The sequence below is a fragment of the Brienomyrus brachyistius genome, chromosome 18 (assembly GCF_023856365.1).
Source record: "Brienomyrus brachyistius isolate T26 chromosome 18, BBRACH_0.4, whole genome shotgun sequence".
In the NCBI taxonomy this organism is placed as follows: domain Eukaryota; kingdom Metazoa; phylum Chordata; class Actinopteri; order Osteoglossiformes; family Mormyridae; genus Brienomyrus; species Brienomyrus brachyistius.
This window is the reverse complement of record NC_064550.1, coordinates 13,920,936-13,944,822: the sequence shown is the minus strand read 5'-3', so window position 1 is coordinate 13,944,822 and position 23,887 is coordinate 13,920,936. Positions and strand designations below refer to the sequence as shown.

Genomic DNA, 23,887 nt, shown 5'->3' with positions numbered 1-23,887 from the left:
TGACTTCTCCTTGGCAATAAGGCTCTAGGATGACAGAAAGTTTATATTAATATACATTATATTAAATTATATTAATGTAGGTCAGTGCTGATCAGAAATATTTCTGATAAGTGTACCACCTTAACTTTTACTATATAATAATAATAATAATAATAATGGTATAAATATATAAAAAGGGGACCATGTCAAACAGGCAAAACAAAGTATTCCGGGGGACTTGCCCACCAGCCCAAGTAAAATATATTAAAGGGGGAGCTACTGTTGGAAAAATAAGAATTAAAGCCACCGGTCCCTAGTTCTTAGATGCCTATGAGATCATCTGTAGCAGGGGGTCCTCTGCTTAATTTCCATTTGGGGGTCCCTGGTTCAGAAGATTTAGAAAACCCCTTATTTAACTTTGCCTGCAAAACCGATATTTATTAGATGAGTCACTTCTGGATTGTGTTTCAGGGCTCTGTTCGCCAGTGACTGGAATGATTCAGGAAAGCGGGAGTACCAACTCCCAGGCATTTCCCCAGAAACACTGAGGCAGGTCATAGAGTATGCCTACACGTACTCTGTGGTCATCACAGCTGACAATGTGGAGAACCTCCTGGCAGCTGCTGATTATCTCAGTGTCTTGGGCATCGTGCAGCGCTGCTGTGATTTCCTGCATGAGCAGCTCTGCCTCAACAACTGCATTGGCCTTCTTAAAATCGCCGATGTCTACTGCGTAAACGAGCTGCACCAGTCTGCATTCAACTTCATCTTGAAAAACTTTAAGGAGGTTGCCATCAGCTCAAACGAGTTCCCAGAACTAAGTCTTGAACAACTTTCTGACATCATACAGCAGGATGAGCTTAATGTCAGAGAAGAGGATGTGGTGTTTGAGGCCATCCTCCGGTGGATCAAACACGAGCCTGCCACCCGAGAGGCCCACATTTCAGCTCTGTTGCCCAAGGTGAGTATAGTTATACTATGTTCTCATTGACTTGTGTATATAACAATAGAATGCTCATTGAGTGAAGTCCTTATTACTGTAGCTAGAGACTGAACCTCCATTTCCATGTCCCATAAGTCTACAACCAAGGCTTCCAGGTATTACATCTGGGAGGAGAGTGTAACAAATAATGGAAAACAAAACACTCAAATGTCTTACATGAAATAAGTGTTAGCTGACACATCTGAGACTTTCAAAGTAAATGGCTTCAGCTAAAGAAATAAAAATTTGCACTTACTGCTGTATCCTTAATGTTAGGAATTGCTCATCTCCAGAGATTCAGAGAAAGCACTAAGGAACTCATAGGAATTCTCTCATTCTTGTTTCCTGTGTAGATTCGGATGGCTCGTATGGATCCGGAGTACTTTATGAAGATCGTCAAAGCCAACGATCTGGTGAAGGCCAATGCGGCGTGCAGGCCAATTATCACTGATGTCATGAAGGTCATCTATGATCTTCATGATGAAAGTCCATTCTCTGATTTTGAGAACCCACTGATCCGCCCGCGCTTGCCCTCTGACATTTTGCTGGCTGTTGGTGGATGGAACATGCGCACGACAAACTGCATTGATGCATATGACACACGGGCCGACCGCTGGGTGGATATCACGCAGGAGGAGCAGAGCAACCTGGCTGGTCATGGCACGGTGTACCATGATGGGTTTGTGTACTGCATTGGGGGGTTTGATGGGCAAAATTTCATCAATACCGTGCGCAGATACGACCCGATCACACGAGCATGGCAGCAGATGGCCCCCATGCACTGGCATCGATGTAATGTTAGTGTGGTCGTGCTCGATGGGCTCATCTACGCCATGGGTGGCCATATTGGTTTCAGGCCCCTCAACATTGTAGAGTGCTACAACCCAATAACCAATGAATGGACCCAGATCGAGCACATGAATGAGAGGAGAAACGATGCCAGCGCCACCACCCTGAATGGCAAGGTAGGGTAATGGGAGGGCGTCTGACTGTGTTTACCCTCATTTTCCCCTTGAAATTGAGTATTTTACACAGTCATGAGTTCTCTTTCTCTTCAGATTGCTGATTTTAATCCACAATTACTATGTTCAATACATTTAAGTATTTGGATAAATGCATTATTGGTCTCCATTAGTGGCACATTGGGTAGTGCTGTGGTGTCAACTCCAAGACTTGTGAGATAGATGAAATGGTGTTCCCATGTCAGGTTTCCTTTATTCTGTTCCTGGGGGAGCAGAATCCAAAACTCTTTGCAGATTTCCCTTTTCAAACAGCCATACTAAACCTGAAAATTAGCTGATTATGGTGTGTTTGAGAAGGGAAATTTGCAAACTGTGTTCCTCCAGGAACGGGACTGGGGAACCCTGTCATACACTATGCATAGCATATACTTTTATTTTTGAGTCACAATGAACTTTATCTGTAACTTCCAAACCCCAGTCATATACAGTATAACGGTCTTCACAGTTAAATTGGTTTTCATAGATATACATCTGTGGGGGCCACAATGGAACAGAGAGCCTATCTACAGTGGAGTGCTTTGACCCACTCTCTAACGAATGGAGCTTGATCACTCCAATGAGCATTCCCCGTCACAGCCTTGGAGTCACGGCGTATAAAGGGAAGATATATGCGGTGAGTGATTCCTTTCTGTGTCAAATCTCACATTTTACCTGTAAGACTCATGGTTTTTTTGTCTTTGCTGCTGTGTCTTTCATTGTGATACATTTAAACCAAACAAAACAGTTAAATGCCAGAAATACCTGCTGCAAAGGCTTATCTTTATACACATAAAAAACATATATGCTACCCTCTTTAGCCTCCCTGCATTCATTTCTGGGTTATAAATGGATCTGCTGGGGGGTCTCTGCTACTAGCTCGGGTTGTAAAGTTTAGATTTTTTATTAATTATTTTCCCTAGTTCCAGATATAATTAGTCAGATTGTTGTTTTTTTCAGTGTCTGATTAGCTTCAAGTGTTCGTTTTAAGTAATAACAATAAAAAAGCAAAATATATTAGCATAAGGAGTCTTTTTTGAAGGCTCACAGTTTTCACCGAATCATACAAGTTTTCTGTTGCCCAAATCCATGTTTTCATTGCATATAGGTTGACTTCTGTATATAAGCTTGTGTCATCTATAGACAATGGGAGGTTCTAAGGCGCCTGCTTTCATAGGGTGAAAATTGCTTAAGAGTTCATGACTTTGGGAAAGTTGATGTTTGCCCATCCTTTTGGCAAGCAAGTGATAATGAATCTTTGGCATCTCTCAGGTGGGCGGTATCAACAGGCCTGATCGCCTGCAGACCATGGAGGTCTATGACCCTACCACAAACCGCTGGCATGCTGTGGCCCCCATGTCCACACCGCGCAGTGATTTTGGCATCGCAGTGGTGGACGACCTCCTATTTGTGATGGGCGGCCACGATGGGTTTGGGGTAACTAACAAGGTGGAGTGCTATGATGCGGGGACAGGCAGCTGGTATCGTGCGCAGGACATGAGCAGAGCCAGAAACCATTTCAGCTGCTGCGTAGTGCCTGCGCACCCCCGCATCATAGAATATGCTTCACCTCGTTAGTCCCTAATGGCCGCCAAGGAGGAGAGAAACCCATCTGCCCACAACAGCATGCCCAGTACGTAACCTCATTTACACCCCCCACCCCGAATTCTTTCCCTATAACATACATTGAGTTTATATAGACACCTCTTTTTTTCCCCAGACTCTGCTTCCTCATTGGAAGGTGTGTTGGTGGGATCGAGGTCTTTGAAGACGAAGCTGTCCGGAAGTAATTTTCCATGGCCTCGCTAAACTCCTCCCACACCTGAGTTTTTACCTCGACGACCGCCGAAGCCGCATTCCAACATTTCATCAACGCTGTCCACCAGCGGGTTCGGGGATTGCTGCCACAACAGGCCACAGCTCCAGTCAGCCGCCTCCACAATGGAGGCATGGAACAAGGCCCATTCGTACTAGTCAGTCCCCTGCGTCCTCCAGGACATGGGAGAAGCTCTGCTGGAGATGGGAGCTGAATCTTCTCCTGACATTGCATACTTAAAATAAAGTTTTCTTTTTCATATTATCTAGTTTGTGAAAGCGTCATAAATTTCCCATTTTGGATAAACGTTGTTCTCGTTTGACGGTTCTCTTCAGAAATTCCGCTGCAACCATCGGTGATTACTAATTAAGCACTAAGGCAGGGGTGCCCAAACATTTTCCCTTAGTGGGCCAAAATGAAAATCTATCGGAGGACCGCGGGCCAAATGTAATATTTTACACAAAATACAAACACTAATAGTAAAGTAAAGTAGTTTTATTTATCAAACAGTTATCTAACCTTCCTTTCTGTGTAAATAACATAAACAAAATATGACAAATAAGTCATATATAGGCATTTAGAACACGTCTAAACTTTTGTAATCACATATAGTGCAAAATGTCAAAGAGTGCATGTCCAACAGCAACACAACAACAACAGTAGGAACAATATAATTGCACCACTAGTGAGAAACATGAAGCTGTTCTTTGGCGTTTATCAGCCTATCAATATTAGGTTGCAGCTGACTCACTGAGAGGGTGAGGATGTCCTGTAGGTGTGGGTCAGTCAGAGTGCTTCTGAGCCTGGACTTGTTAAGGTTCATTACACTAAAAGTCTGTTCACAGATGTAAGTGCTGCCAAACAAAGCTAACATGACCTGTGCATGTTTCCTAATGTCTGGGTACCTTTCAGATGAGACATGTGTGTAGAAGTCTTTCAGGTGTAATGACATGAATTTATTCTTTAGCTCAGAATCACACTGAAACTCAATTAGCTGCATCTGAATGTGATCAGGCACTGAGTCCACACTTATGGTGAAGGGTTGAGAAAACAGCTCCATGTCACCTCTACTTTCCCTAAAGTCCTCAAAGCGCAACGGAAAGTCCTGGTCCAAGTGTCTGAGAAGTGCTGCATATTCAGGCAGTCTCTGCTTCACCAGGTTGACCTCTCTCAGACTAGGGAAGTGTGCAAGGTTTCCTGGGAAGAAGTGAAAGAGCTGCTAAGTCGTCAAATAATAATAAATATTGCAACATAAATGTTGTTTTATGTACTTTGAAAGAGTTAGCCTTACAATTTTATTACAATACTTTTTAACAATACTTTTTAACTGCACAACAGTGGAATATGGATATGTTAGTAAATGCACTTACTAACATATTCCACATAATATCAATCCCAGTAACTGCACTTTTATCATGTGAGGTGCAGGTACATGCTGCCACCTTTCCTCTCCATTATCACTTGATTAAATCATAAGCATTTTTACAATCACAAAAAATATGCAAGCTCCAAAAGACAAACAAAGCGCATGTCTGCCTGTCAATCAAGTTTAAGAACCATGGACAGCGCTGTCCCTCCGAAACACAGTTAACAAGGCCGGGACTTATTTACGGCATAAAATACAGTATGATAGACATTATCACCATTAAAACTGAATGTGTATGTGTGTCTCTGTGTGTGTACAATGTATTAACCTACCTGCTGACAGATGTCGACAGAGTAGCTGCAGCTTCGACCTGAAGGCCGTTATGTGGTCAAACAGCTCAGTGATGATCTGATCCTTCCCTTGAAGCTGAATATTCAGGGTGTTGAGCAGGTCAGTGATGTCCACCATAAAAGCCACGTCACAAAACCATTTTTCATCTGTGGGGACTTGAGTGTCACTGTTCTTGCTTGTCAGAAACTCCGCGATGACATGGCGCAGCTCAAAAACTCTTTTGAGGACTTTCCCGCGGCTCAGCCACCTCACCTCTTGGTGGTAAAGCACATCCTTGTATTGTGAATCAACCTCCTCTAGAAGAGCTCTGAACTGGCGGTGTGAGAGCGCTTTTGATCGTATGCAGTTTATGATTTTAATCACGTCACGCACCACGTCTCCCATACCAACTGATCTGGCACATAGTTGCTCTTGGTGCAGGATGCAGTGGTATTTTGCCACCTTACCTCCACATTGGGAAACCTTCTGGGAAATTAGTGTGGCAAGGCCTGTTGTCCTCCCAACCATGGCAGGTGCTCCATCAGTTGTTATCCCAACCAATTTTTCCCAGCTCAGCCCGTTCGTATCCAACACTCGCTCAACGGCTGCAAACAAATCCTCACTTTTTGTTGTGCTGCGCAGTGTCTCAAATCCAGCCAGCTCCTGAGTTATTTCCATGTTTTCATTTACTCGCCGTATGAAAACCAAAAGTTGTGCAGAGTCCGAAATGTCCGTGCTTTCATCACACGCCAAAGAAAAGGCGACAAATCCAGCAGCCTTTGCTTTAAATTGCTCCTTAATGTCTCGAGACATTTCTTCAATACGACGTGTCACAGTATTTCGTGAGAGGCTGATCTGGGAGAAAGTTTTTGCCTGTGACGGGCACATGATTGTCGCAGCTATGGACAGACACTCCTTAACAAAGTCACCCGTTGAAAATGATCTCCCAGTCCGGGCAATTAGCGCAGTAATCTCAAAGCTGGCCCGTGTCGCGCTGTCCTGGGCTGTCGAGGGCCGTGTAAGAGTCCCTTGTTGTCTGTGAAGTTTAGCCAGCAGCTCCCTGGTCTTGTTCTTTCGCGCATCACCTTTGAATTGCGAAAATGCTGCGTGCTTCGTCGCATAATGACGACGAATGTTATACTCCTTTAGTACAGCAACAGACTGGTTACAAATAAGGCAGACCGCTTTAGCATTTATGTCAGTGAAAAAATATTCTTCCTCCCAGCATTTTTTAAAATGTCTTTTGTCTGTGTGCCACTGACAATGCCGCTCCATGTTGATAGTGGCTTAAGCTAGCAGCCTGGTGGTGACCCGCCACAAACTGGTTTGATCCCGTATGGCGGCAACAAAGACTCATGGGACTTTTTGCAAATTGTTAAAATATGACTATTTATGAAGTGTGGAAATGTACATATGTGCACAGATATTGTCATGCCCGGCTCGTCCGCTCCTCCTGTGTGCCACGCCCCCTGATTACCCACGTGTTTTCTCCCGATTGTACCCAGCTGTATCTAGTTCATTTGCTCAGTCCTGTGTATTTCAGTCCGTGTCTTACCTGAGTCCTTCGTCCGTCATTGATGTCAGTCAGTGTCCGATGTTCCCTGTTCCCCAAAAACCTTTGATTAAATCCCCGTTTGCCCCGAATCCTGCCTGCCTGCTTCCTGATTCCCCGCTTGCCCTCACGATCGCCGCTCTGCCCGCGGTCGCCCGTGACAGATATACTCTACATTACCCTTATAGTTGCTTGTATTTCAATTTTAGTCTTAGATATTTCAAATGTAATCAAAGCACCATGAGTGAGGACTGTATAATATATATTAGTTAGGTCAACGTACACTAAAAATAAACGCACTGATAGCTACACTGGGATTCGTGCTTTAAGAGTTTTTGAAACAAATTTTAGTACAGTAATAATTTAAAATTTTAGATATCCATTGGCGGGCCAATCTAAATAGTACGGCGGGCCAACCTTGACCCGCGGGCCCCACTTTGGGCACCCCTGCACTAAGGTTTTTCGTAATCCATTGAAATACTGGTTTAGTGCAACCCCTTCCCCTGGGACCTACAGTAAACATAGCCGGCAACTTGAATTTGGAGAAGTGATGTTACCTCTGGACTGATTACAGTATGTACTGTACACGATATTATTATATTGTGGGTGTCAGAGTTTGCGGGTGCGGACGGGCAGGCTGGCAGGAAGGAGGCAGGGAAGGACGAAGCAGGGAGGTAGAATACGGGGAAAACTGGGGTTTTATTAGGGGAAAGACGGCTATGGGCAGAACAGGACATAACAGCACTAACATCAATGACGGACATCGGACAGGGCAAGATGTGGACTGATATAGACAAAAGACATGGTGAAACAACAAGATACAGCTGGGCATGATTGGGAAAGCACACGTGGATAATCAGGGGGCGTGGCACACACGACGATCGTACGAGCCGGGCATGACAGTGGGCCTGCGTTCATAGTGGGGTACCGTAGGGTTAAATTTTAGGACCACTACTGTTCCTAATTTACATTAATGATACTGACACCGATACATACAGTAAACTGGTTACATTTGCAGACGACACCAGGGTGGGTGGTGTAGCAGGTACTGATCTAGCAGCGGAGAGGCTACAACGGGATCTGGATTTAATTAGCGACTGGGTGGATACCTGGCAGATGGAATTTAACATAGATAAATGTAAGGTAATCCATACAGGGAGCAGAAATATAAAAGTACAGATATATTATGGGTTCCACTGAAATAAAGGTAGCTGGTTATTAGAAAGACCTCGGTGTGTATGTTGATGCTTCCATGTCAGTGTGGGGAAGCAATAAAAAAGGCCAATAGGATGTTAGGTTACAACTCTAGGTGTGTGGAGTTTAAGACAAGGGAAGAGATGCTACAATTATACATTGTTCAAAAAAATTTAAGGAACACTTTTTAATTAGAGTATAGCATCAAGTCTATTAAACATCTGAGATATTGATCTGGTCAGTTAAGTAGCGGAGGGGGTGGTTAATCAGTTTCAGCTGCTTTGGTGTTAATGAAATTATGAACAGGTGAACTAGAGGGGCAACAATGGGACGACCCCCAAAACAGGAATGGTTTAACAGGTGGAGGCCACTGGCATTTTCCCCTCCTCATCTTTTCTGACGGTTTTTTCACTAGTTTTGCATTTGGCGACGGTCAGTGTCACTACTAATAGCATGAGGCGATACCTGGACCCTACAGAGGTTGCACAGGTAGTCCAACTCCTCCAGGATGGCGCATCAATATGTGCCATTGCCAGAAGATTTGCTGTGTCTCCCAGCACAGTCTCAAGGGCATGGAGGACATTCCAGGAGACAGGAAGATACTTAAGGAGAGCTGGACAGGGCCGTAGAAGGTCCTTAACCCATCAGCAGAACCGGTATTGGCTCCTTTGTGCAAGGAGGAACAGGATGAACACTGCTGAAGCCCTAGAAAATGACCTCCATCAGGCCACTGGTGTGAATGTTTCTGATCGTTTGGTCAGAGACAGACTTCATGAGGGTGGCTTGAGGGCCCAACGTCCACTAGTGGGCCCTGTGCTCACTGCCCAGCACCATAGAGCTCGATTGGCATTTGCCATAGAATACCAGAATTTGCAGGTCTGCCACTGGCACCCTGAGCTTTTCACAGATGAGAGCAGGTTCATCCTGAGCACATACAAGGGTTGGACGCACAGGTCATGACAATTATTGTGTTATATTAGTATACTACGGGGTTAGCAAAAATATTTCTGAGCTACAGTTATTAAAGGTACCACCTTAACTTTTGGCATATAATAGCTGTGTAAAAATATTACAAAAAGTGGACCACGTCAATCAGTGGCAAAAATAATATTCCGGGGGACCTGCCCTCTAGTCTAAGTGAAAAATATTTTTAGGGAGCCACTGCTGGAAAGATAAGATTAAAGCCCTTCCTGACCCTACTTCTTAAGTACCTATGTGATCATCTGTGGCAGGGGGTCCTTAGCTCTGGTCGATATTCATTTGGGGGTCCCTGGATCAGAAGAGTTAGGAAAGTTCACTGAGAGTGACAACAAACTGAAGACAAATTCCTTGTGTAATCAGACAAAAAGCTGATTCTCAGTCACATCTGGATTGTTTTCAGGGCTCTGTTCACCGGTGACTGGAAGGATTCGGGAAAGCGGGAGTACCAGTTCCCAGGCATTTCCCCAGATACAATGCAGCAGATCATGGAATACACCTACACGTACTCTGTGCTCGTCACGGCTGAGAATGTGGAGAACCTCCTGGCAGCTGCTGATCGGCTGAATATCCTGGGCATCATACAGCGCTGCAGTGACTTTCTGCATGAGCAGCTCTGCCTCGACAACTGTGTTGGGCTTCTGAAGATCGGAGATGTCTACTGCCTCAATGAGCTGCGCCAGTCTGCATTCGACTTCATCCTGAAAAACTTCAAGGAGGTTGCCATCACCTCAAACGAGTTCCCAGAACTCACCCTGGACATCATAGAGCAGCATGAGCTGAATATCAGACAAGAGGATGCGGTGTTTGACGGCATCATCGGGTGGATCGAGCACGAGCCTGCCACCCGAGAGGCCCACATTTCAGCTCTGTTGCCGAAGGTGAGTATAGTTATACTATGTTCTCATTGACTTGTGTATATAACAATAGAATGCTGATTGAGTGAAGTCCTTATTACTGTTGCACTTACTGTTGTACCCTTAATGTTAGGAATTGCTCATCTCCAGAGATTCACAGAAAGCACTAAGGAACTCATGGGAATTCTCTCATTTTTGTTTCCTGTGTAGATTCGCATGGCTCGTATGGATCCGGAGTACTTTATGAAGATCGTCAAAGCCAACGATCTAGTGAAGGCCAATGCAGCGTGCAGGCCAATTATCACTGATGTATTGAAGATCATACATGATCTCGACGATAAAAGTCCACGATCTGACTTTGAAAGGTCACTGATCTGGCCGTCTGGTCGGGGTCTGGGCTGGTGCGCTTCTCGGCTGCTGCGGGGTCCAGGGTGGTCTTCCGGTTTCCTCGCCAGAGGAAAAAAATGGGGTCCACAGAGAGTATATACGGGGAGTGAGAGTGTGTGTACAGCGTTCATTTCTGTGTGTCTCTATGTTGGGTGAATGTGTAAATATTTGTTTATGTGTGCATGAGGGTGGGAACGTATGCTTGTATATGTGTGTGCCTGTTTGTCTATATGCATGTGTCAGGTTGGGTTCTAGACTCCACCTGAAATAACATCTCGGGCTCTATTCCCCCCCGCCACACTCCCTGCTGGTGGATGGGGCACCTGGCCACTGGTGCGTTGGTGGTTCTCGATGTCCAGGGCTGGGTGCTCGGGTGGGTGCTGGCTCGCCCTCGGCGGTTGCCTGGCGGGATCTGGCCCTCCTGGCTCTGTTGGGCCCTTGCTGGGGGGTGGGGGGGCCCTTGGATCTCTGGGCCCAGGGCCTGGTCTGCCCTGGTGGGGCTGGCCGCCGGTGGAGCCTGCGGGCTCGCCGCCACGGCCCCCTGGGGCTCCGGATGGCCTCCCTCCGGAGCTCTCCTCTGCCCTTTTCTGGGTGAGGGGCTGCTATTCTCCCTGCGGTGGTCCTCCGGGGGCTCCCATGCCCTGGGGGGCCTCTGGCTGTCTGGGGTCCGGGCCTCCTCCGTGTCTGCTTCATGTCCTGAGGGATGGGGCTGTGGCTCCCCACACACACTACTAGACATTTACATGGAGAAACCTTTTGAACACCAGCGCGCTCACACACGCAGGTGTGCACACAGGGGTACAAACAGGTACTCACAGACACACACTGTCTTGATCGGCTGTTGCTCCTTAACATGCTCATTGTGACTCGTACAGATGTTGGTTGTTGTTTTCTCTCATCAGCAGGTATTGAAGCAGATTATCTGTGGTTTTCTTTCTTCTTTTTTTTTCTCTTTTCCCTCGCTCTCTCTCTATTTCCCTTCTCCGTTTTCATCCTTCTGTCCCTCTCTCTCTCTCTCCCTCTCTTGAGGAAATAAATAAAAATAAATAAATAAATAGAAATAAAGTAGTCCTCCGCAGAGGGGGGGGTGGTGGAGGGAATATATATAAAAAAAAAAAGAAAGGCCACTGATCCGCCCACGCCTGCCCGCTGACATCTTATTGGCCATTGGTGGCTGGAATTTCCGCAAAACCAATTGGATTGAAGCCTATGACACCCGGGCCGACCACTGGGTCGATGTAACGCAGGGGCAGGAGACTCGCCAGTCCGGCCATGGCAGTGTGTGTTTAAATGGCTTTGGGTATTGTTTTGGGGGGTTTGATGGCCACAATTTCACCAACACTACGCAGATTATACCCCGTCGCACGGACATGGTAGCACATGGCACCGATGCACTGGTGCCACTGAAATGTTAGCGTGGCCGTAATTAATGGTTCCATCTATGTAATGGGTGGCCATTTACGCTTCTCGCCTCTAATCATAATCGAGTGATATGACCAAGAAGCCAATGAGTGGACCATCATCCAGCCCATGAACGAGGAGCGACAGGATGCCAGTGCCACCACCCTGAATGGAAAGGTAGGTTAATAGGAGGGCGTCTGACTGTGGTTACCCTCATTTTCCCCTTGAAATTGATTATGTTACATACTCAGTAGCTCGCTTTGTCTTCAAATGGTTGATTTCAATCCATAATTTAATATAAGTTCAGTAAACGTCAGTGTTTAGATAAAACATAAATGACCTTGCATTGTCGCTCTGCATTAGTGGCACATTGGGCAGTGCTGTGGTGTCCAGCTCTGTGTTTTTGCAATTTTGCCCACAGCCCAAGACTTGTGAGATACAATAACTGGTGTTAACGTAGGAGCTTTACCCAATTCCAGTCCTGGAGGGTCAGAATCCTAAACAATTTGCAGATTTCCCTATTCAAACAAACCTAGTGAACTTAATAATTATCTGATTAAGCTGCGGTTCACAAGGGAAATGATCACAACTAACTGTAAATTCCCTACCTTTGCCCATGTGCTTCCTGTGGTAGGTTCCAGGTTCACCACCACCCTGTACCGAATAAACTTTTATGGAAGATGGATGGATTAAACATGCATTAGCTAAATGTACATTTATGCTTTCTAGATCTCCATCTCCAATCATATACAGCATAACACACATCACTTGTGAACCATCTTTCCTAGATATACATTTGTGGGGGTAACAATGAAGCTCAGACCACTTCCACTGCGGAGTGCTATGATCCACTCACGGGCGAATGGACCTTGATCGCTCCCATGCGCACTCGCCGACGTGGCCTTGGAGTAGCGGCATATCTTGGAAACATCTATGCGGTGAGTGATTCCTTTCTTGTACTCTGAAACAAAGGAGTCAAATCTCAAGATTTATCTGAGACTCATTTTTTGTCACTGCTGCTGTGTCACAGATTGTAATGCGCTTAAATCAAACAAAAGAATTCAGTGGATGAAATGACCTGCTGGGAAGGCCCATCTCAATACACATATGCTCCCTGCATATCTGGGTTTTAAACAAATACGCTTAGTAAAACTTAGTAAAGCTTAGATTTTTTATTATAGTTATATTCTGTAGTTCCAGACACAATTGCTCTGTTTGTTGTTTTTTTCAGTGTCTGAATACAAGTATTATTTTTAGTACTAATAAAAATAATAATAAAAGCAAAACATATGAACATAAGTATTTCACTGAATTGTACATGTTTTCTGTTGCCCAAATCCACTTTTTTCACTGCAGTTATGTTGACATGTATGTTGAACACAAATTAGTTATAAGCTTGTGTCCTATATAGACAATGGGAGGTTCTGTGCAGCCTGCTATTATAGGGCGATAATTCCTTAAGAGTTCCTGACTTCGAGAAAGCTGATATTTACTTATCTGTTTGGTACCCGAGTGATCACTTACCATTGGTGTCTCCCAGGTGGGCGGTACCAACGGGGCTCATCCAGTGCGGAGTATGGAGGTTTATGACCCTGCAATTAACCAGTGGCACGCTGCGCCTCCCATGAAACAACAAAGGAGCTATTTCGGCATCGCAGTGGTGGACGGCTTGCTGTTTGCAATGGGAGGCTCCGATGGCTTCAAAGTCACTGCAAAGGTGGAATGCTACAATGCAGAGAAAGGCAGCTGGTTCCGTACGCAGGACATGATTACGCCCAAGAGGAACTTCAGCTGCTGCACAGTGCCCCCCTGCATCGTACAGTACGCTGCACCTCGCCCACCTGCCCCCATCTGCCTGCCTGGTGGGTAACCAGGTTACGCATCTGCCGGTGTGGCTAGCATCACTGGACTTAATCAACAGAAACAGTGGACACTAACAAGAATCAGAAACATTCACCAAAATAAGGAAAATGCCTCTTGAATAATGGACTGAGGGAACAGAACTTAGACCTTACAGTGGAGTCAGAGCATAGAGGTTAAGGCACTAGAACAGCTATCAAAATGCAATTATGGCAAGACAACTGCTTTCCTTTGTTATCGGATGCTGTAGTGGTTTGCTCCTGTTGTGTAACATGCCACTTGTTTGCATGCATTTGTTAATTGCCTTGTTCTCTCCAACCATTTCTGTCTTAGAGCATCTGCCAAATGAATAATACAAAGAGCACAACTATAGCAGAGCTCAGCTGGGACCTCCTGCATGCTTTTACAGCAAGCAATGAGTGTGCTCTTCTAGAACAGATTTAATATCTGGCTACGGTTGTTGGGGACACATGTGTTAGATATGTGAAATGCTTTATTCATACAAATAAAGCCCTTATATTTGTATTTTTATCACATGTGTTATCACATTAATTTTATGAGTAGTATCTTCATAGAATTTGTGCCATGTGTGTGGTGTTCTCCATATTAATTCATATCTCAATTAAACATTATAACCAAGATGCAGCCAAAGCCCCAAAAATAAATTCTGAATATCAATCAATTAACAAAAACAATACAGAACAATGTTTTTCAACCTGATCCACAGGAACCCCCAGTCCATCCACGTTTTTGCTCCTTGCCAGACAGCTGGTGCTGGGAGAGAGCAAAAACATGGACTGCTGAGGGTCCACAAGAAACACTGATAAAACATAATATATATGCAGACCGAATGTCTATGGCACCCCCTAAAGGAGCATCATATGCGTAAAGAACTGCTTAAGGTTTCATGCCACAGCACCCTCCAGAGCATGAAAGCCAGCTTCTGCTTCTGGTTCCAGCACTTTGCCAATCTACTGACCCTTCATCACCGATTGCTGAGTTGGAAACATTCAGGTGGATCAGCTGACCTGCATGCTTGCATCCAATCAGAAGCAGCAAATTTCCCTCCATTTTCCCCTTCTTTTTCTCTTATCAGCTTACAGTTATATTTCCTGTTGCTCATCTCAGTTTGTCCTAGTCAATTAATATTCTCTCATTTGTTAAGTGCTACTATTTATTGTCTTTCTGTGAGTTAAACTGAAGGTTACTTTCCCCTATAGACCGTCTCTTCCTGCTATCAGGCAATCATAGGCCAGTGGGACAGGAGGGAGGGTTCTACCCTTTTTCACTCAGGGTGACTGGAATTTTCCAAACAAACGGGCAGTTTCAGAATCCCCCATTTGTTGCGGTCTCCAGAAAAGTGTTACATATGAACCATGTGGTACAGTCTGATTAGACGAAAGCATCCCATAGAGCTGTTTCTGATCTAAATGAACAAATTCTGAATTATGACTCTTGAGCTTTGTTGATGTTAGAGTTTTCTGCCATCTGGAGTAGAAAAAAACACACATTTATCTCAGAATTCTGACTTATTAAGTCGAAATTCTGATTTTTTTTCCCTCACAATTCTTACTTTATTTCTCATTATTCTGAGTACTTCTCTAACAACCAGCAATTAGTCGGAGACATCACTTCTGCTCCAGCTTTAATGGTTCAGTGAGATTTGCATACAGCAGCAGACAGGAGCGAAGGCTACAATGGCTGTATCTGCTCTGTCCAGGCATTTTATTATTTCCAGTTGTGTGTGTGAATGGCAGCCTACATCGGAACTTGCAATTAATTATCCTGTAAATGTTAAGCTGGTTTGCAATGAAAATGGGCAATAGAACTTCTCTCTTGCCTAATAAGTTGTGGTACAAGCATATCTAACGTTAATGCTTCGTGCATTAGACCAGGGGCGCTGTAAAGGGGGGGTAAACGATGACGATTCTCGGGGCCCATGACTGAGAGGGGGCCCAGAGAAGCCCCAATAAACTGTGTGGGGGGCCCTGTCAAGATTCCTTTCATGGGACCCAAAATCCTTAGCAGCGCCCCTGCATTAGACATATATAATATGATGTCTACCGTTAATGTAATAACTGCCAATAATGTGCTAATTTTCCCCCTTAATATAATAAAGGCTGATACAGTAATAACTTACCAATATCATACTAACATATTTGAATCAAAAACGTATCACATTATTACATTATAGGCTTTATTACACAAAAAAACGGGAAAATTGTTATGTTATTAGCAGTTATATTAACAGTAGTTTATAGTAGCTGCTATTAACAGCAGTGATTAGCTGCTACAGACCCTAACAATCACACAATTTCTTTTGACTGCGTATGATTTTTTGCACACTACTGTACACACACACACACACACACATATATGTACATATTCATATGGTTGATTGGCCACAAAACTCAACTGTGATTAATCAGCCAGTTCTCCAGACCAAAGAACAGTGAAAACCATTCTAACTTAACCTACAAGAAGCAATTCCAGAACACAAAGAAGAAGATGTGCTAGATGTCTTCATGGGGACTCTGCATTCATGTCTATGGGCAAAACCCTAATCCCAACTATGGAAACGTTATCCCCTACCCAGCCCCAACCCACAGTCGTTGCTGTTGTAGTTCTCTCCTACCATTTATATTGTCACAATGAACTATATCCTAAGATGTACAAGTAAAAAGTTTGTATATAGTATAGCATGAAAAATAATAATAAGAAGAAAACTCAGCCAGAGTGGAATTGTTTTATATAAACACTCGTGCGCTCTTGCGTTGTGTACACCCAAAATGGCGATTCCACAATAAACTGCGGCTATATCGAGTGTGATGTTAGCTGCAAAAGACGCAAGCAGATCCCAACTTCACTTTGCTACACGTGCATTGTAAAAGCAGGGCCACAAACAAAACAACACCTACGTCTCTGTACTCGATTCAAACGGAAAATGTCGCCAAATCCATTCACCATTTCACTATGTGCTAGCTAGTCATGGCGCGAGCATTAGCTGCGGACGCGAACAGCTTCAGCTTATCTTCCCACAATTCAACTCGACTGTTTAAACTTCAGCCAAAGACAACATTCTGTGTTAAGTGAGAATTCTAACGATAAATAATAATTACTTACATCGTTTAATGGGCGCCCTCGGAATATCTGTCCTGCCACTACTCCCATCCACTTCTAGCTTAACTCGTCCATCTGTGTGGGTGCGCAAGAACGATGGGTGCCGTGAAGCTGCAGGAAAACAAACTTAAAATCCTGCACGAAAATATATTAAACGTGGAGGAGTTAGTCGGCAGAAGTGAGGAATTACAAAAAATAAAATAAAAAACGATTTCTCAAGAAAAGATCATAAAACAGGAAAATGGTCAATAGCTCATGGAGTGATATTGCACACTGTACCTTGATTAACATAACTGCTCTATAATACATAATCGATTATATTCAATAGCGTTCAGGATTTGGGTGAAGTGTACACAGCACAATAATCATTGGGATAATTCCACACTTGCTGCAATTTGTTTTCATGACCGTATTGGGGATATATGCGGTCCGATAAATACGTCCGCCTTGTGCTAAATGTTGACCAAAACAGACGGACCGCCCAGCCCAATTTTCAAGGACTATTCTTGTTCCAAATAATTGCCACAACGGGCCGACCAGATTTAGCCCATAAAATAATGTCCTGTGGACATTTGTTGCTCAATGACTTATGTCTAAAGTGGAAACTAGGGAATAAGATGCGAACTTAAACCTCGTTCCTGACAGACATGTAAAGGACCTTTTTTGTTTTTCATTTTTAGAAACGTAGCGGAGGAGAAAAAATATGAAAACATTTATTTATTTATTTATTTATTTTATTTCGGGAATTCGTGATTTGACTATTCTTACATAATACAAAACTTAAATTCTAAGATAAGCACGGTATACATTTTCCAAAAGTGATGTTAAAAAACATTTCACTTGTTCTTCTTGTACAGCTGATTGTGGGTAGAATATACCCCCCCCCCCCCCGCCCCCCAATCCATTTCGAGTCTCAAATATAGATTTAAAAATAAACATTACGGTATCTTAGGAAACTGTGACGCAAAGTGCGGTTTTTGCGTCTTAGAACGTATGTACACGTCATTTCGAGTGATATAAAAAGGAGAGAGAGACGAGATATCCACATTTTTGAATTATGATGGCACACGACATGGAGCGAGTACTGATGTCCCCGGCGTTCGAAGTGTTTAACAAGCTTCGGCTGGCAGGACAGCTTTGTGACGTGGTCCTCATCACCGACGGTGTTCAATTCAACGCCCATAGAGTAATTCTGTGTGGCTGTAGCTCCTACTTCCAGTAAGTAGCTGTGACCCATATATGAAGATGCGAAAACAGCAAGGAGTCAGTTTTTATCTCTCGTTAGCAATGACTTCTCCTTGGCAATAAGGCTCTAGGATGACAGAAAGTTTATATTAATATACATTATATTAAATTATATTAATGTAGGTCAGTGCTGATCATGAAATATTTCTGATAAGTGTACCACCTTAACTTTTACTATATAATAATAATAATGGTATAAATATATAAAAAGGGGACCATGTCAAACAGGCAAAACAAAGTATTCCGGGGGACTTGCCCACCAGCCCAAGTAAAATATATTAAAGGGGGAGCTACTGTTGGAAAAATAAGAATTAAAGCCCCAGGCCCCTAGTTCTTAAATGCCTATGAGATCATCTGTAGCAGGGGGTCCTTATCTCTGCTTAATTTCCATTTGGGGGTCCCTGGTTCAGAAGATTTAGAAAACCCCTTATTTAACTTTGCCTGCAAAACCGATATTTATTAGATGAGTCACTTCTGGATTGTGTTTCAGGGCTCTGTTCGCCAGTGACTGGAATGATTCAGGAAAGCGGGAGTACCAACTCCCAGGCATTTCCCCAGAAACACTGAGGCAGGTCATAGAGTATGCCTACACGTACTCTGTGGTCATCACAGCTGACAATGTGGAGAACCTCCTGGCAGCTGCTGATTATCTCAGTGTCTTGGGCATCGTGCAGCGCTGCTGTGATTTCCTGCATGAGCAGCTCTGCCTCAACAACTGCATTGGCCTTCTTAAAATCGCCGATGTCTACTGCGTAAACGAGCTGCACCAGTCTGCATTCAACTTAATCTTGAAAAACTTCAAGGAGGTTGCCATCAGCTCAAATGAGTTCCCAGAACTAAGTCTTGAACAACTTTCTGACATCATCGAGCAGGATGAGCTTAATGTCAGAGAAGAGGATGTGGTGTTTGAGGCCATCCTCCGGTGGATCGAGCACGAGCCTGCCACCCGAGAGGCCCACATTTCAGTCCTATTGCCCAAGGTGAGTATAGTTATACTATGTTCTCATTGACTTGTGTATATAACAATAGAATGCTCATTGAGTGAAGTCCTTATTACTGTAGCTAAAGACTGAACCTCCATTTCCATGTCCCATAAGTGTACAACCAAGGCTTCCAGGTATTACACCTAGGAGGAGAGTGTAACAAATAATGGAAAACAAAACACTCAGATGTCTTACATTAAACAAGTGTTAGCTGACACATCTGAGACTTTCAAAGTAAATGGCTTCAGCTAAAGAAATTAAAATTTGCACTTACTGCTGTATCCTTAATGTTAGGAATTGCTCATCTCCAGAGATTCACAGAAAGCACTAAGGAACTCATGGGAATTCTCTCATTCTCTCATTGTTTCCTGTGTAGATTCGGATGGCTCGTATGGATCCGGAATACTTCATGAAAATCGTCAAAGCCAACGATCTAGTGAAGGCCAATGCGGCGTGCAGGCCAATCATCACTAATGTACTGAAGGTCATCTATGATCTTCATGATGAACGTCCACGATCTGATTTTGAGAACCCACTGATCCGCCCGCGCTTGCCCTCTGACATTTTGCTGGCTGTTGGTGGATGGAACATGCGCACGACAAACTGGATTGAAGCCTATGACACCCGGGCCGACCGCTGGGTGGATATAACACAGGGGCAGGAGACTCGCCAGTCCGGCCATGGCAGTGTGTGTTTAAATGGCTTCATGTATTGTTTTGGGGGTTATGATGGCCATAATTTCACCGATGCTGTGCTCAGATTTGACCCCGTCGCACGGACATGGCAGCACATGGCCCCTATGCACTGGCGCCGCTGTTGTGTCAGTGTGGCCGTAAGTAACGGCTTCATCTATGTGATGGGTGGCCGTTTAGACGTGTCGCCTCTGAATATCGTAGAGCGATATGACCCAAATGCCAATGAGTGGACCATCATCCAGCCCATGAACCGGGAGCGACAGGATGCCAGTGCCACCACCCTGAATGGAAAGGTAGGTTAATAGGAGGGCGTCTGACTGTGGTTACCATCATTTTCCCCTTGAAATTGATTATGTTACATACTCAGTAGCTCGCTTTGTCTTCAAATGGTTGATTTCAATCCATAATTGTTTATTCAGTAAACGTCAGTGTTTAGATAAAACATAAATGACCTTGCATTGTCGCTCTGCATTAGTGGCACATTGGGCAGTGCTGTGGTGTCCAGCTCTGTGTTTTTGCAATTTTTCCCACAGCCCAAGACTTGTGAGATACAATAACTGGTGTTAACGTAGGAGCTTTACCCAATTCCAGTCCTGGAGGGTCAGAATCCTAAACAATTTGCAGATTTCCCTATTCAAAAAACCTAGTGAACTTAATTAGCTGATTAAGCTGCGGTTCACAAGGGAAATGATCACAACTAACTGTAAATTCCCTACCAATGCCCATGTGCTTCCTGTGGTAGGCTCCAGGTTCACCACCACCCTGTACTGAATAGACTTTTATGGAAGGTGGATGGATTAAACATGCATTAGCTAAATGTACATTTACGCTTTCTAGATCTCCATCTCCAATCATGTACAGCATAACACACATCACTTGTGAACCATCTTTCCTAGATATACATTTGTGGGGGTAGCAATGGAGCTCAGACCACTTCCACTGCGGAGTGCTATGATCCACTCACGGGCGAATGGACCTTGATCGCTCCCATGCGCACTCGCCGACGTGGCCTTGGAGTAGCGGCATATCAGGGAAACATCTATGCGGTGAGTGATTCCTTTCTTGTACTCTGAAACAAAGGAGTCAAATCTCAAGATTTATCTGAGACTCATATTTTTTGTCACTGCTGCTGTGTCACAGATTGTAATGCGCTTAAAACAAACAAAAGAATTCAGTGGATGAAATGACCTGCTGGGAAGGCCCATCTCAATACACATATGCTCCCTGCATATCTGGGTTATAAACGAATACGCTTAGTAAAGCTTAGATTTTTGATTACAGTTATATTCTGTAGTTCCAGACGTAATTGCTCTGTTTGTTTTTTTTTTCAGTGTCTGACTACAAGTATTATTTTTAGTACTAATAAAAATAATAATAAAAGCAAAATATATGATCATAAGAAGTATTTTTTTGATGGTTGACAGTTTTCGCTGAATTGTACAGGTTTTCTGTTGCCCAAATTCCCTTTTTTTCACTGCAGTTATGTTGACATGTATGTTGAACACAAATTAGTTATAAGCTTGTGTCCTATATAGACAATGGGAGGTTCTGTGCAGCCTGCTATTATAGGGCGATAATTCCTTAAGAGTTCCTGACTTCGAGAAAGCTGATATTTACTTATCTGTTTGGTACCCGAGTGATCACTTACCATTGGTGTCTCGCAGGTGGGCGGTACCAACGGGGCTCATCCAGTGCGGACTATGGAGGTCTATGACCCTGCAATTAACCAGTGGCACGCTGGGCCTCCCATGAGACAACAAAGAAGCTATTTCGGCATCGCAGTGGTGGACGGCTTGCTGTTTGCGATGGGAGGCTCCGATGGCTTCAAAGTAACTGCAAAAGTGGAATGTTTCAATGCAGTGAAAGGCAGCTGGTGCCGTGCGCAGGAAATGATTGCACCTAAGAGGAGCTTCAGCTGCTGCACAGTGCCTGCGCACCCCCGCTTCGTACAGTACGCTGCACCTCGCCCACCTGCCCCCATCTGCCTGCCTGGTGGGTAACCAGCTTATCATGTCTAACGTTAATGCTTCGTACATTAGACCTATATAACATGTGCCCTTGAGAGGTAAAGTGGGCTATCCCACAAAAACAAAGTTTTGAGAAAATGAGCTCCAAAGTTGAATTAAAAAAAAAATAAATCAGTGTGTCTATACCCTACAATTGATATGTATCATAGGTAGCACAGATCTCAGTATATTTAAAAGATAGATAGACCCTCAATAATTAATATTGGACAGTCATTTTTGACTGACATGTGGGATAGCCCACTTTACCTCTCAAGGGCACATATGATACCTACCGTTAATGTAATAACTGCCAATAATGTGCTAATTTTCCCCCTTAATGTAATAAAGGCTGATACAATAATATCTTGCCAATACCATACTAACATATTTGAATCAAAAACACACCACATTACTACATTATATACTTTATTACACAAAAAACGGGAAAATTGTTATGTTATTAGCAGTTATATTAACAGTAGTTTAGCTGCTACAGACAGCAGCTATTAGCTGCTATTAACAGCAGTGATTAGCTGCTACAAACCGTAACAATCGTGACATCACACAATTTCTTTTGACTGCTTATGATTTTTTGCACACTACTGTACACACACACACACACATATATATGTACATATGTATATGGTTGATTGTCCACAAAAATCAACTGTGATTAATCAGCCTGATCTCCAGACCAAAGAACTGTGAAAACCATTCTAACTTAACCTACAAGAAGCAATTCCTGAACACAAAGAAGAAGATGTGCTACGGCCCTGCTACACACACACACACACACACACATATAAGGTATCTGTATCTTTGTGGGGACTCCATACTGAGTTCCAACCCACAACACAATTAATCAGTGAGGAAATTCATAGTATTATCTCTTGTTATGTTATTTTTTTTAATTATTTATAATGTATTTAAAAGCCTATGGCAAACAGTAAGTTAATGAATTGAAATTACAGGTAACCACGTGCTCAACAAGTGGCTGGCAGGGAACAAGGGAAACGCTACAGACTGACAACAGGGGAGGACAAGAAAGACTGACAACACGTGGGACGAGATGACCAATGACACCTACTGGCCAAACAGGGAAGGGACACAGAATGGGACAGTTAAATAACACTGGGATTCCCTGAAGGGTTTGGCATTCCCTGAAGGGTTTGGCATTCCCTGAAGCCAAGCTGTTAATTATTGTACTCCACGCCACCTCTGGTGATTGAATTGCAATGCAATGATTATGTTGTTCTATAATCTTATTGAATAAGTGTTATAAGTTGTTAGAAGTTATTTTTGTATTCTTTTATACTTCATTTTTAACAGTGTGATTTTTGACCTGACAGCTTTGTTTGGCAGTAAAAAGCTTTAAGGGGGCAGTTTAATGGCTCTATACACAGCAATATGTATAATGGCCAAAGTGTTCTTATTGAACATGCTTAATTTATTTTTGTATACAACGTTTAAATAAATGTCTTATTTGGAGAACAAAGGCTGGAAAAAATGTTATTTGTTGTCTGAAAACCAAAATAATTTTGAGAGCTTTGTACAATTTGTTAGCAGAATTACCTTATAGACCTAATACACTTTTGAATGCAATATAATTCTCCATGGCAGTAACCCAGCTGACTGGTGGAGCAAGTTCATTTTGTCTCTGCAAGACCTCAAAGTGAATTTGAAGATCATTGTCTCCACAAAGACTATGAAGATTTTCAGGAGATACATGGAATCCACAGTTTCTTCCATTAAACCTAGAGTGCAATCCAACAAAATGTTTCAATAACAAAATTTACATTTCAAAAAGTGGCTTCTGGTTTGTCAGATGGGCAGTGTGCATTCCATACCTACTTGTAGTCATCTAGTTCTTTTTGCAGGACACCCAGAAAGCTGAATACTGTAGCAGCAAACATTTCTGTTGGTAATAGCCATTAAAGAGATTCCTCCGTCCAAAATTGCCCCCTAGTGGTGGAATATTGCAACGCAAATAATGGAGATTTCACTTCACTGTATTTTACAGCTAACGAAAATGTAATGTGTGTGTGTATACATTTTTTGTTTCATACATTTAAATGTACATTTTTTATATAACAAACAACATTACTTTATAGTTGTTTAAAAGGCAGAAACTTCAATGT

The 23,887-nt window shown here is 43.4% G+C and overlaps 2 protein-coding genes across 3 annotated transcripts in view; both read left to right on the top strand.

Moving 5' to 3' along the window:
* The window catches only part of LOC125713148 (kelch-like protein 10), a 34,893-nt gene that overhangs the window by 228 nt on the left and 10,778 nt on the right, over positions 1–23,887 (top strand). Inside the window, exons 2-6 of one of the 2 annotated variants that reach the window (XM_048984077.1) lie at positions 451–940; positions 1,315–1,926; positions 2,447–2,596; positions 3,232–3,592; positions 3,680–4,039. In XM_048984077.1, coding sequence (XP_048840034.1) covers positions 451–940; positions 1,315–1,926; positions 2,447–2,596; positions 3,232–3,537 — 1,558 coding nt within the window. In that variant the 3' untranslated portion in view covers positions 3,538–3,592; positions 3,680–4,039. Of the gene's footprint in view, positions 1–450; positions 941–1,314; positions 1,927–2,446; positions 2,597–3,231; positions 3,593–3,679; positions 4,040–23,887 lie in introns of those variants that run through there. The other variant, XM_048984078.1, reaches the window with a different exon arrangement.
* LOC125713184 (kelch-like protein 10) lies at positions 17,827–22,954 on the top strand. Its single transcript, XM_048984141.1, has 7 exons — positions 17,827–18,038; positions 18,556–19,045; positions 19,425–19,454; positions 19,491–20,036; positions 20,640–20,789; positions 21,408–21,735; positions 22,721–22,954. The coding sequence occupies exons 1-7, from the start codon at positions 17,878–17,880 to the stop codon at positions 22,774–22,776; spliced, it is 1,761 nt and encodes a 586-aa protein (XP_048840098.1). The 5' UTR covers positions 17,827–17,877; the 3' UTR covers positions 22,777–22,954.

Excerpts from the sequence above, each read along its gene's own strand:
- LOC125713184 (XM_048984141.1), top strand. The coding sequence starts at position 17,878 with ATGATGGCACACGACATGGAGCGAGTACTGATGTCCCCGGCGTTCGAA. Across the intron at positions 20,790-21,407 it reads ATCAGGGAAACATCTATGCG|GTGGGCGGTACCAACGGGGC; the intron begins GTGAGTGATTCC and ends GGTGTCTCGCAG. Across the intron at positions 21,736-22,720 it reads TGCCCCCATCTGCCTGCCTG|GTAACCACGTGCTCAACAAG; the intron begins GTGGGTAACCAG and ends TTGAAATTACAG.